This window comes from Macrosteles quadrilineatus, unplaced genomic scaffold, assembly GCF_028750875.1.
Source record: "Macrosteles quadrilineatus isolate MER2022 unplaced genomic scaffold, UCM_ALF_1.0 Scaffold_2__2_contigs__length_208266976, whole genome shotgun sequence".
Classification (NCBI taxonomy): domain Eukaryota; kingdom Metazoa; phylum Arthropoda; class Insecta; order Hemiptera; family Cicadellidae; genus Macrosteles; species Macrosteles quadrilineatus.
The window spans coordinates 52,643,664-52,656,763 of NW_026542595.1; the positions used below are offsets into that span (position 1 = coordinate 52,643,664).

The window sequence follows — 13,100 nt, forward strand, 5'->3', positions numbered from 1 at the left end:
CAGGCAGTGTACAAGACGCAAGAATTTGGCGTCAAAGTATTATTCAGGAAACATTACGGCAATATGACGGCGCCTACTGCCTCATTGGCGACAGTGGTTATGGTATTTCCCCATGGCTAATGACACCATTCAAACCACCACAAAATCCCGCAGAAAGAAATTATAACTTTACCCATGCTCAGGACCGTGTTATAATTGAGCGAGTTTTTGGCCAACTAAAACAAAGGTTCCCTATTTTGCAAAACAAAATTAGAGTTTCTCTGGATAAAGTGCCAAAAATTATTGTTTGCTGTGCAGTGTTACACAATATATCGAAGCACCTCAATGACGGTTGGGATTTCAACTATGATGGAAATGATGAAATCTTTGATGAAGTAAATCGCAACGAATACATGGATAATGAACGTAGAGTTCGTCTGCGAGGCCAAGAAAAACGTGATAACATAACTCAATTGTTATATCAGTAAATGTAAATAGGTTTGAGTAAATAAATATGTCTGTTTGTTAATAATGAATTTATTTAAATGTTATACAAAACTGAAACTAAATAATTTATTTTCATGACGTACTACAACTAAAAAAAATGTTCTCTTTAACGATCTCTGGAGTTCTGTAGTGGTATATGTTTCCTTATGGTTCATTATTTCCAAGTACTAAAAATTCTGCTAAGCCATCTCCACCACCTTCAATTGCAATTATTTGTTGATTATTCTGTTCATTACTCAACAGCAGTTCTTCACGTTTCACTTGTAGCTGGGTCAGTTTAATTTGCTCCAATAACAACCATCTCTGGAGTTCTGTAGTGGTATATTTTGCAGTATCCTCCGTTTCACATGGTATTTTAAACCTTTTTACCTTTTCTTTAGAAGTTTCGGAAACACCACGTTTCATACGATGTACTGTGGGTTCTTCTGGGTTGTCAGGGTCTTCAACGAAACTACTGTCCACATTACTAGGCGTTATTCTTTTATCTACACCAACTGCAACAGCTCCAGGCACTTTTCGGAATACGGGATTTTCATTACTATTCAATAAATCTAAAAACTCTCTTTCCCAACTTAGCAATTTTACTGGTCTATTACCTGTTGCTGTTGTATCTGTTTTCTTTTTTACAGCAGTTCTCATGTTTTGGAGGAGTTTCTTTAACTGGTCAACAGTTACCAATTTCCCCGTGGTTTTCATGTAGTCAGTTTTGATCTGTTCCCATGCCAATTCCTTGTCGCGTACACATTTAGGTAACATTGACTTATTTAGAACAACACTGCACCCTTTTAAAAGTGTCACTAACACTGACCTGGTGTTTTCACAAACTTCTTCGTGTGTTACTTCCATGACGGTTATGTTAAAGTAAACAAATAAAAAACAAACTATAAACAAACATATGCTTTTTAACAATAATTGTTAAATACACAGAGCAATAAATAAACTTATAACTTAGTAGGCCTGTGTAATTTGTTCATGAATATCCTAAATCTGATTACTTTGGCCGCAGAATTAAGCTGTTGCAAACATTTAAATTGCCCAAGTTAAATTGTTTGTTTTTATTATGAAAAACGAGTGTTCTCTTTAAAAAAAAAAACAAGTGTTCTCTACAAGTGATCACTTGCCGGCGCAAGAGGGAACCCTCCGTACCACAAGACAACTCTCGCGAGTGAACTCTTGTGTTTATTCACATGTTATTTAAGAGTAGACTAGACTTGCTTAGTGAACACTCTCAAGTTATCACTTGTTTTTATTCACCTCACTCAAAATTTAGGCTACTCCCAAAAAGCTAATGAGTTTCTTTTTATAAACAGCTGATTTTTGTTTTTAAATTTGTTCTATGTATTTCTTATGGAGAAAACCCGACCTTTGAGAGGGTCTCGCGCCCTTAACAGTAGACATTTTAAAGTTCTAAAACCTTATTGCAAAACTACATATTGAGACGAATCTTTTGACACCTTGAACGTTGAAATTGGTCCACAAATAAGGGAGGAGTTGCGTTAACAAAATACGGCTTCACGTATTATATAGAATAGATAGATAGATAGATAGATAGATGTTGTTTGCATCAGAGTTGTATCTGCAATTTCGGAAAATAATTATTTAAGTGTTAAGCTATCAAAATTGGGACACTAACTATTGTTTAGTCTATTTTGATTTTCATTTCTGAAGCTATTTCCAGTTTTGCTTTTCTGCCAGTGATGGTTACTTGCCAAAGTGCTTTAGGTTTGTTATCAGATTGTTCAATGAGGTTGTGGGTTGATAACTACCTGAGGTTCCTTAAGTGTAAGTCATAGCTTCTTTTTTTGTCAACCATATCTATTTTATATCTTTAATGATTCCATTTATAGATTTAATGATTATATCTTTAATGATTTAAAAGGATCCTGTGGTTGCAAGGATTCTGGGAATGCGGTTGCAAGGATCCTGGGATGTGAGCGCTCAAAAGGCTCTCCAGCACTTCTTCTGGGCCATCCTCCTTAAGCATCGTTCTTAAGGGATTAGCTTGGCCTCGAGCTAAGACTTGATGGAGCTTTGCACATTCAGAAAAACTGTCCAGGTTCACACACAGATTCTTGACTATGGGTGGAGATGTTGTAAATACTTGCTACATGTTGTAATTACTTGGAGATGCTAATTTAATACTTGCTTGAATAAATTAGCTCAATTGATTTATAATGGTTTAAATACCTGCATTCAGTAATCCATTATCCTGCTTGTGGCAACTATAGTTTCGGTTCACAGGGAACCATCTTCAGGCCGTACAAGGCGTCGTTATTCACTTCCATATATGAAGGTCGTCATAAGTACATAGAACACGAACACACGAAAACACACATTGAAACGAATATTTAACATTAAAAATACCGAGTACTCGGGAACACGAGACAGGTGACGCGACCGGGTGGAAGTTGTAGCTCGAACTAGTTGATGCTTCCCCTGCTTATAAAATAGCAAAAATGTTGGACAAAGTTATTAGGAAGAAAATAGTATTAGAAAACAGCCATAGTATAAAAAACAGCATTGAATTAGTCGAACAGCTAAAAAATCATGTAATAAAAGGAAACCAAAAATTAGTTTCATTTGACATAGTTAACCTTTACACCAACGTACCAGTTCAAGAAACAATAGCCATCGTACATAAAAACCTACAAAAAAACTCAAAACTTTCTAAAAACGCAATAGATGAACTCATTAACCTTACAAGAATTGTATTAAAACAAAACTATTTCAGATTCCAAAATGACTTCTATGTCCAAAAAGATGGCCTAGCAATGGGTTCACCCCTCTCCAGTATATTATCAGAAATATTTTTGAACCATATCGAAAATGAACATCTATTTTCTGATACCAACCGCTTTCGAGAGAAAATAACATTTTATTATAGATATGTTGACGACACTATCGTTCTTTTCAATGGCAACAGCAGACAGTTATCTTTGTTATGCAAATATCTATGCAATATGCATAAAAAAATCGAATTCACGCTTGAAGAAGAGAAAAACAACTCATTAAACTTTTTGGATTTAACAATAACCAAGAAAAACGACCAATTCTCATTCAAAGTCTATCTATAGAAAACCAACTTGTACCGACCAGACAATCAATGCAGATTCACACCACCCACATTCACATAAGATTGCCGCATACAACAGTTTTGTTCACAGGTTGCTCTCAATACCAATGAATGATGATGACTATAAAGAAGAAGTCAACATAATAAAATACATAGCGGTTGCAAATGGTTTTAACAGCAGTTTAATAGACAATTTAATTTACAAACACTCAAATAAAACCTCTAAAGCCCCTAATCAGAAACATTATATCTCTGCTAAGTATGGTTCGTCATTAAGCCACACTTTTAAAAATGTCATGACCAGAAATAATATAACAGTTTCATTTAAAACTACAAACAAGCTCGGATCCTTATTGAAAGAGCGGCAACAAACGAATTCCACTGTTTATGACAAGTCTGGGGTTTACAAATTAAACTGTAGCGATTGCCCAAAATATTACATCGGACAGACTTCACGCTCTTTCAAAAAGAGGTTCAGAGAACATATCCCCAAGAAAACTACAGGCCCACAAACTTCAAATTTCGCAGAGCATTTAATTTCACTCAACCACAACTATGTAAACATAAATAGTAATATGGACGTTTTACATCTTTCCCAAGACCGATCAACCATCAACACTTATGAAGAATTTGAAATATACAAGGCAGTCAAAACAGATGGTCAAAATGTTTTAAATGACAAACTCTCATTCCAATCGAATTCCATTTATAACACCGCAATCAAAATACTGGATGGGGGAGGAGGAGAGAAGGAATGAATGCGAGCCGGCAGTGATAAGGAGACAATGGCTGACGTCATACCGTTAGACCACTGACCACCAGTTCGAGCTACAACTTCCACCCGGTCGCGTCACCTGTCTCGTGTTCCCGAGTACTCGGTATTTTTAATGTTAAATATTCGTGTCAATGTGTGTTTTCGCGTGTTCGTGTTCTATGTACTTATGACGACCTTCATACATGGAAGTGAATAACGACGCCTTGTACGGCCTGAAGATGGTTCCCTGTGAACCGAAACTATAGTTGCCACAAGCAGCATAATGGATTACTGAATGCAGGTATTTAAACCATTATAAATATTCAAACGTAATCCGGAGGCTAACAACTCTTAAAAATGAAATTAGCTCAATTGAGTTAACATATCTTTTGAGTAGTCTGCCACACCCCCGAGTTTATGCATTTCTCAACTGAAATCTGCTATTAAGACTTACCCAGGTATCTTGATGACTGCAAGTTATTTTTGCAGACGCCATGCTCTGTCAGAATAAGTATTGTTGGGTTATTCTCCTTTAGTAGATGATTTAGCCACCCTACTTTTTTCGTTAGTTCTCTTATATTTTGATGGAGAATAGCTATGTGACTTTATCTCTTTCTCTGTCTAGTGTCTATTACAGTTGCTGGCTATTTATGGGCTCTCTTTTACAAAATTCTGATTCTTTCCTATAAAAAAATGTGTCTGTTCAGCTTTGTACACTTCTGATTGAATTAGAATCTGATGTCCAGGTTCCTGTGGAGATTGTGGGGGTGAGAGAGGATGAGAGCATGCTGTGGTGTCCTGCTGAGTATCTGGTTTTTTTTAAGAGCTGGTGTAAGAATAGAAAGATGTGAAATTGACCGGGTTTGCTCTTCGCTCATTATCTCGAGGTAAAACCCAATATCTTTGTGAAAAATCATCTATAGTTTGTTTTTAGACTTCAAAATGTTCAAATGGATGGTTTCAAAATTTTCATTTCTATTTCATCTGACTGATGTAATTCAGAGTTTTCCGGGATAATATGTTCTGTTATCTTTAGAATTGACTATTGGATTCAGAAGTAGATATCCCATCTATATGGACCAGCTGTTGCAAATTTTTTATTAAAAAATAAGGTAGTTGTGTGATCCAGTCACAGAATGCGCTAGTGCCTGAATTTCTATTTTATACCTTATTTTTGGTTTCTGACCAGGTTGATGGGTCATAACAGTTGCTATAGCTCACTATAAGTCATTCCCTAAAGTTGACTTGGTAAAAAAGTTTGTGTATGCGACAGAATTTAGTAATTTAGATCAGCGCAATCTGTAGGTGGCTCACATCAACTAGAACAATTTTGATAAAAAAGCTGACTACAAATTTAACATGGGGATGGAATGTCTTCTTTAGCCTTTCTTTACTTTTTGAGACTTGTAGGGATACGCTTAAAACCTTTTGTTTTCTGGGTTCGACCTTAAAAGAGATTACTTGAAGGAAAGATCTGTTTGACAGTTTCTTCCAGTCTGTTTGTGGTTAAGCTTTTTGGCAGGAGTTTGGTTGGCTTTCCTATCCAAGTCATCAATAAGTTTTTTGGAGAGAGTTTGCCTGTTTCTCCTAGTAAAACTGTGGTTCAATTTTTTTGCAGGAGTGTACCTAAAACCATAGATCAGGCAAATGTAACAATAAAGAACCAATGTTGACTAGAAAAAAAGCTTTATTACCAATTAAAAAAAAACCCGGTACACTTTAGGCCTGTGCTTTAGTTCATAAGGAAAAGTATACCGTCCTCTGTTTATTTTGGATGGCTGAACATTTGAAATTACATCTGTTAATTGAATGATCATTTCGTCATCAACAATAGGAAATGTATAGTCATTTCCTGTTCATTTGGAGCTTCTTCTAAAAAACTGCTCCTTTACTTCGTTCTTCTCAAAACAAGTTCCAAGAACGTCTCCACATAACTGTTTGGGGGTTTCGTTTTTTGTGTTCTTATTGAAGATGAGCTCAACAATGATGTAAACATCAGGTTTAAGCTCTTCTTTAGAGACTCCTTTTTTTTGGGGGGGGGGGGTTCATAAGTCACTTCGTCTGGTTGTAGATCTATCTCTGATTCCAGGTCACTAAAAGCCTTTTCAGGATTTCAATTCGGTTTAAGAGTACAATACCAGCTGCCTGAAATCCACTTTTTAAGTTTTTACTTATGTTTTCCTTACCTAAAGCATCAAGATACTTTTTCAGAAGTCTTGGAAACCGGTCTTTTGGAACAGAGCCACGATTTTTTTTAAGGGCCTAAAATTGCCACATCTAAGGGCTGTGTGTAAAAGCGTACTGTTAGGAGGTAGCAGTAAAAACTTGATGTTATTTTTTTGCATTCTTCAACTATATGGACAGAGCTGTGACTTGACAAATTGTCTCCTCCTTGTTTAAAGTAGGGCAAAGCTACTCTCTGAAACCAATCTTCTAAAATTTCCAAGGTGGACCACCCGCTTTTAGATCTATTATATACAGTGCCTGCTGGACCATTGCACATGTGTCCATGCTCTGTCCATGTGCCATAGAGATGTGCTGCCTTGTGAGTTATATAAGGAGGCAGTAGCCTTCCACTTGCACTTCCAGCAAACATTACAGACGTACTAGATTTAGATGAGTCTACTATACGCTCCGGATGCCGTGATCCTCTTCTCACGATCACTTGTTGTTTTTTGAGATCTCTCAGTGTCAGAAGTAAACATTTCTCACGTTCATTAATTTGATCTGACATTATCAAGTTTATTTTACCATCGTGACAACACTACAGTATGTGCTTCGTATATTTTATTCACTTCCAAAGTAAGTTGCATAGCAGAACTGGCAAATATTATTCATCTCGCCAAGTGAATGTGTATGTATGGATGTGTATCTGTTAGACCAGGCCTCTCTTTCTCTACTCTCCTTATACGCATAAGATACCTTATTATTAATTGTCTCCTCCATCCGTTTTCAATATTTCTTCTTTGAACTTCAGGCATTTTCCGTTCTTCCAAAAAAACTGATTAACTGTTTAACTTGGTCTTAACCTACTATGTTTAAACATCAATATTTAGGCTACTCCCAAAAAGCTAATGAGTTTCTTTTTATAAACAGCTGATTTTTGTTTTTAAATTTGTTCTATGTATTTCTTACTAGCTGTAACCCGCGGGCTTTGCCCCGTTTAACTTCTTAATTTTCAAGATTATCTCGTTCGCATGGCTCAATCACGTCCTGGTTGAAGTTTGTTCGCTACGCTCACTCACCTTTAGGTTGGAGCTCGTTCGCTACGCTCACTCACCTTTAGGTTGGAGCTTGTTCGCTACGCTCACTCACCTTTAGTTTGAGCTCGTTCGCTGCGCTCACTTGCCTTCAGGTTAGCTCGTTCGCTACGCTAACTCGCCTCCAGGTTGAAGTTCGTTCGCTACGCTCACTCACCTTTTGGTTGCAAATTAGCTGTTGTCATAAATGTAAAAGAAATAATAGTGCTGCACCCTGTTAGTAATTTTTGTAACTTTAATGCTATTGAACATCACAGAACAGAACCAACTTGTTTAATTGAAACAGCTGTTAAGATTCAATAATTTCATTTCTCATAAGGTTAACATGGGAAACTCCAGAGCCACTGGGGCGGAGCCCGAAAGGATTTTTGAAATAAGAATATGCCTATATGTTAATCGGGAATGTGAGCTATCATCATGCCAAATTTCAGCCCAATCCGACCAGTATTTTTCGCGTTCACTTGTCACAAACATACATCCATACATCCATACATCCATACATCTAAACTTTCTCATTTATAATATTAGTAGGATGGAGAAAACCCGACCTTTGAGAGGGTCTCGCGCCCTTAACAGTAGATATTTTAAAGTTCTAAAACCTTATTGCAAAACTACATATTGAGACGAATCTTTTGACACCTTGAACGTTGAAATTGGTCCACAATTAAGGGAGGAGTTGCGTTAACAAAATACGGCTTCACGTATTATATATATAGATATCAGTTTAGGTCTATAAAGTGATAAAATGCAGTTTGAAGATATAATAATACGTTCATTATTACAAAGAATATTTACACACAAAATTGACTATTACCATTAATTATGAGGGTGTTTCAGAACTCCCTATCAAAACTTCATGGGCACGTTCCTTAGGTCAAAACAAACAAAAAATGTCCTATAAACAATGGCCTATCTCGTTCCGTTTTCCGTCTGTCAGTCTGTATGTATTTTTTACACAATTAAACATAACTTTTGAACCATAGGCCTATAAGGTATAAACATCAAACTTGGTACATGTATTAAGACTATTAAGACACAGTTTTGAAAAAATACAAGACACAGAAAATGTGTGACATTTACATAATTATGTACAATATGGGGAAAAGATAATTAAGATCTTATAGTAATGAAATAAGTAGTAGCAGTTATACCTTAGACGGTTCAAAAGTTATGTGTAATTAAAAAAAAATACATACAGGCGGACAGACAGAAAACGGAGCGAGATAGGCCATTGTTTACTTGACATTTTTTGTTTGTTTTGACTTAAGGAACATGCCCATGAAGTTTTGGTAGGGAGTTCTGAAACACCATAAAAAATATATCAATTTAGGCCTTTAATGTTTATAAACATCGTGGACAAAAGAGTTTACAAACGACAAGGACTTACAGGCTTTAGTCCAGTTCTTCTATTCCACTCGTATCGTCTTCACTGGAAACAGAATCATCGTCTGTGTTGTCACTTTCACTGTCACTACTGGCATCCACACGTATCACAAAACGTTCAGTCTCTTCCTCTACAATATGTTCACGGTTCAGGTAGTCCTCTTCTATTTTCTTCACATGTTCACATCGCTTCTTCCAGTCTTCTGGAGAGATCTCGACGAATTTCTCGGCTGCAAGCTGGAGAACTGTTTGTAAACAAAACTTGACGTTCTTTTGTTTGATGTAATCCTTCACTGTGGCCCAAATCACCTCAATCGGATTTAGATCCGGATGGTAGGGGGGTATTCTTAAAACTGAATGGCCGTGCTCAGCTAAGACCGCATCTATCTTATATGTTTTTAATTGGGGTTTTCGGTGTTTAATTAAAGCATACAACTGAGGTTTTAGCATGCTCTCGTGGTAGGGAATACAACAGTCAGTCAGCCATTTCTACATGTCGGTTTTTTCCCAAGATGATGTTGGCGCCGGGTTAACTTGCTTATTGTGGTACGGCGCGTTATCGATAACCAGCACGCTGTTAGGCTTCAGGTTTGGTATCAATTGGACTTTGATCCACTTCTCATAGTTCTCAAAATTCATGCCCCCATGGTAATCTTCCTTTTTAAATCCAGATTTAAACAAATAAACCATTTGCGACAAATCCATCCTCGCCTCCTGCATGTAGAACTATTATTCTGGAACCTTTGCTGACAGATTTCTTTAGGCATCCAACTGAGCTGTCCGTCCAGGTTTTCTCAGTTGTAGTTGTGCTGTGAAAATATGTTTCGTCCATATACACGATCGGTCTACTTTCCGCCCTATACCTGTTTACAGCCACCAAGTAGTTCAATCTTAGATTTCTGATATCGTTTTTTTTTTTCAATTAATACTTTTCTATTGGATTCAGTTTTTTCCCACCGGAAACCTAATTTTTTCACAACCTTGCGAACACACCATAAACTTCCTTTGAAACCTATATTATTCTTCAAAACGCGTAGCATTTCTTTGAGAGTAGGTCTTTCACCTTTGCTTACGTGGAACTCTTGAATGGTGTTACTGGTAAGTCAAAATCATCAAAGGTGGTTTTGGAACTTTTCTTAGGCCTCTGCTTCCTTGGCGTAGTAAATTTTGGTGACGATAGACCAGGTGTTTTCTTTTGTTCAATGACAATTCTTCTAACACTACTAAATGATATACCGCAAGCAGCAGCTACTTTAGTTTGTAGCGCCTTTTCATTCAAACGATTTTCTTCTCTTTTATCATTATCTTTTCTCATTGTATTGTAAACATTGTAAATTATTCTCCTACTTTGGCTGTGGATGACTTTTCTTTCGACTGACTTACTTGTAGTGTGAGGTAGTGAAGACGGTCCGGACATTGCTGGAGGTAGCGCGCTACACTGGTAATACACAACGGCACTAGGCTACAATGTTTTTAGAAAAGCAGAAACATCGTCACCGCACAGGGAGACAGACCCCAACTGACAGGGTTGTTGCCTTTGGCCATTGTTCTGCGCATGCGCAAACTTTCTCTTTGGTACCGCCCCCCCCCCCAGACCAGTTTCATCACAAACCTCACGTCCTGTACCTACATGCATATATAACGGCGTTGCAGCCTCACCCAATGTTAAAATCGCCAGGTCACAAATACTCAAATCTATCATTTTCGCGCGCATACCATATTCTCAATAATAAAAATAAACAAATGACGGAACTGAACGAATCCTATACGATGATAAGAAATCAAATTATAGTGTAAATATAATTTCTCTTGGGTTATTGAACTGTGTTAATTATAGAGTCTTAAAACAGGATTCATATTTACATGCATATAACGGTGTTGCAGCCTCACCCAATGTTTAAAATCTCCAGGTCACAAATACTCAAATCAATCATTTTCGCGTGCATACCATATTCTCAATAATCAAAATAAACAAATGACGGAACTGAACAATTTCTATACGATGATAAGAAATCAAATTATAGTGTAAATATGATTTCTCTTCGGTTAGTAAACTGTGTTAATTATAACTTAAACCAGGATTCATATTTTAAAGCATAATTTATGGATAATTTAATGGTTGGTTAATGTTATTATGTAGGAAAACGACAATTTTACAGAAGATTGGGTACAAAAAAAAAATTGAAATTTACAACTTTAACTCTAAATTAGATTTTCCTTAACAAATGTATTAAGTATTACTGTATTGTAAAAATATTAATCATATCTTATAGTATCTGATTTATCAAAATTACCCTTAAAATTAAAGTATATTAAAGTATACTCTGGTATATTATAAAACGTATTACATCTACTAAAAACTTATTTCTGATCCACAGAATAAAAATATAAACTAACAATAAACTAAAAATATTGTTCGAAAGTCTTATTTGTCGAAGTAAAGGTCTCCAGGTCCTAAACTTCATGTGGCAGTTCCTCGTAGAACCGTTTGTGTACCTCTTGACGTACAACACAAGTATTGCCTCGGCAAAGAGAAACAAGGTCTTTTTACTTTGCTTTAGGGATTCTTTAAGGCTTATGATTCAACAAGGCAATTGGTACATCCTTTATGTTCTTTTTCTGTCTCTTGAGCTGATTTGTGGCATAGTCTTCCTGTTAATCTTGCTTTTACAATATCGTCGCCTTTTCGATACGTCATACATAATGTACACTGATCTATTTTAGGTCTGTGGAAAGACACATTTTCCTTTCAAACGCTCGTCTGTAGGTTGAAAAGGCGGGTAGTTCTTGTGCTGGAAAATCCCGATGTTCATTTAGGTACATGCTATACATCTTCGGAAGTGTAAGATCTTTATGTAGATAATATCTGTTACTACTTGATCGGCAGTAATGTGATTCAACAAAAGCGAATCTGTAAATGTGGTCTTCTGCCATCTTTTTTTCATCACTTTCTCTGATTGATTGTGACTGTCTTCCACCCCTTTTGTCGCTGGTTAGAGCAGTTCTAACAATGCGCTCTGATATATTAAGAGTGTTTAAGAAAACTTTCTTGCATACCACAGTCTTTTCACTTTTGTGCGTTAAAGTATACTTCAAACTTTGTTGACGGTGCGATTCAACCTTTGTTGTTTTTTGTTTTGTTTCCGAGTTACAATGTGTCTGGTTATAAACTCACGCTGTAACTGTAATTTTCCCAAGTCGTAGTAGCTTACAAATATATTTAGTCTACCTTCTTCATCAATTTTGTAACACCCTTTCCCTAATCTTTGACAGTTGTTGATGTTGCAGGGTGGTCTCACTTCTCGTTTTGGCATTGTTTTTTGTTTGTTTTCGGGCTTACGTATTCTTTCCCTTTGTTTCGTAAACGCTTAGCTATGACATATGTATTTTTTTCCTGGGAGATTTAGGGGGTCTATGTTGGTCCTCACCACCATCAACCATGAAGTCTTCTGGTATCATTTGCACTGTGGGTTCTATGGTGCAGTGTGTTTCACAGCCCTTTAAATTATCAAAATGGTCCCAAAATAAAAAATTAGGCAAAATGGACATGCAGCAAATACTTCTTGTTTACTAATTCCAACCTCACAACTCCCTTCTTGGTACTCACCATCTTCATTAACAAGATTTTCTGACACATTATTGTTCTTGTTTGTATTAAAAGTTGTTGTAGATTGTTTGTTGCGTCCAACTGTTGTGTTCACATTGCTTGCCTTCTGTTTTGCTGGTTGTTTCTTTTTTGTTGAAACACGGTTTGTGATTTGAAAGGTGTATTTCTCAAAAGAGTTTTTCACATAAATTACATGATTCCAAAATTTCGTTAGCACAGTTAGAATTTTCACATTTTCCTACTAAGTCTGGATCTTTGTCAGTCATCAAAATTACTTATTGTTTATTCATCATTAGTCACTTCCTCGTTCTGGTTTTTTATCACTGAAAGGGGAATGTCATCGTCGAGCGGATTTTATCAAGCACACTGGCCTTATTTTGGATTTAGGCAGAGGTCAGTGTTTTTTTTTCGATTTGCGAGACGGGTATTGATTTCTTTTGCTGATGAAATTGGTGGTGGCGCTGCGGTGGTCGAGCCTGAGATACCCAGCAAGCCAACAATTGAACCGTTAGGACATCTGACTCCTTGTGAGGCTGA

At 36.6% G+C, this 13,100-nt stretch overlaps 1 protein-coding gene across 1 annotated transcript; it reads right to left on the reverse strand.

Annotated features, from left to right (window-relative positions):
* Positions 1–8,965: 8,965 nt before the first annotated feature.
* Positions 8,966–9,406, reverse strand: LOC128984192 (uncharacterized protein C21orf140 homolog). The gene has a single exon (XM_054403487.1). It carries the CDS (start codon positions 9,404–9,406, stop codon positions 8,966–8,968), a length of 441 nt encoding a protein of 146 aa, XP_054259462.1.
* Between the last annotated feature and the right edge of the window lie 3,694 nt (positions 9,407–13,100).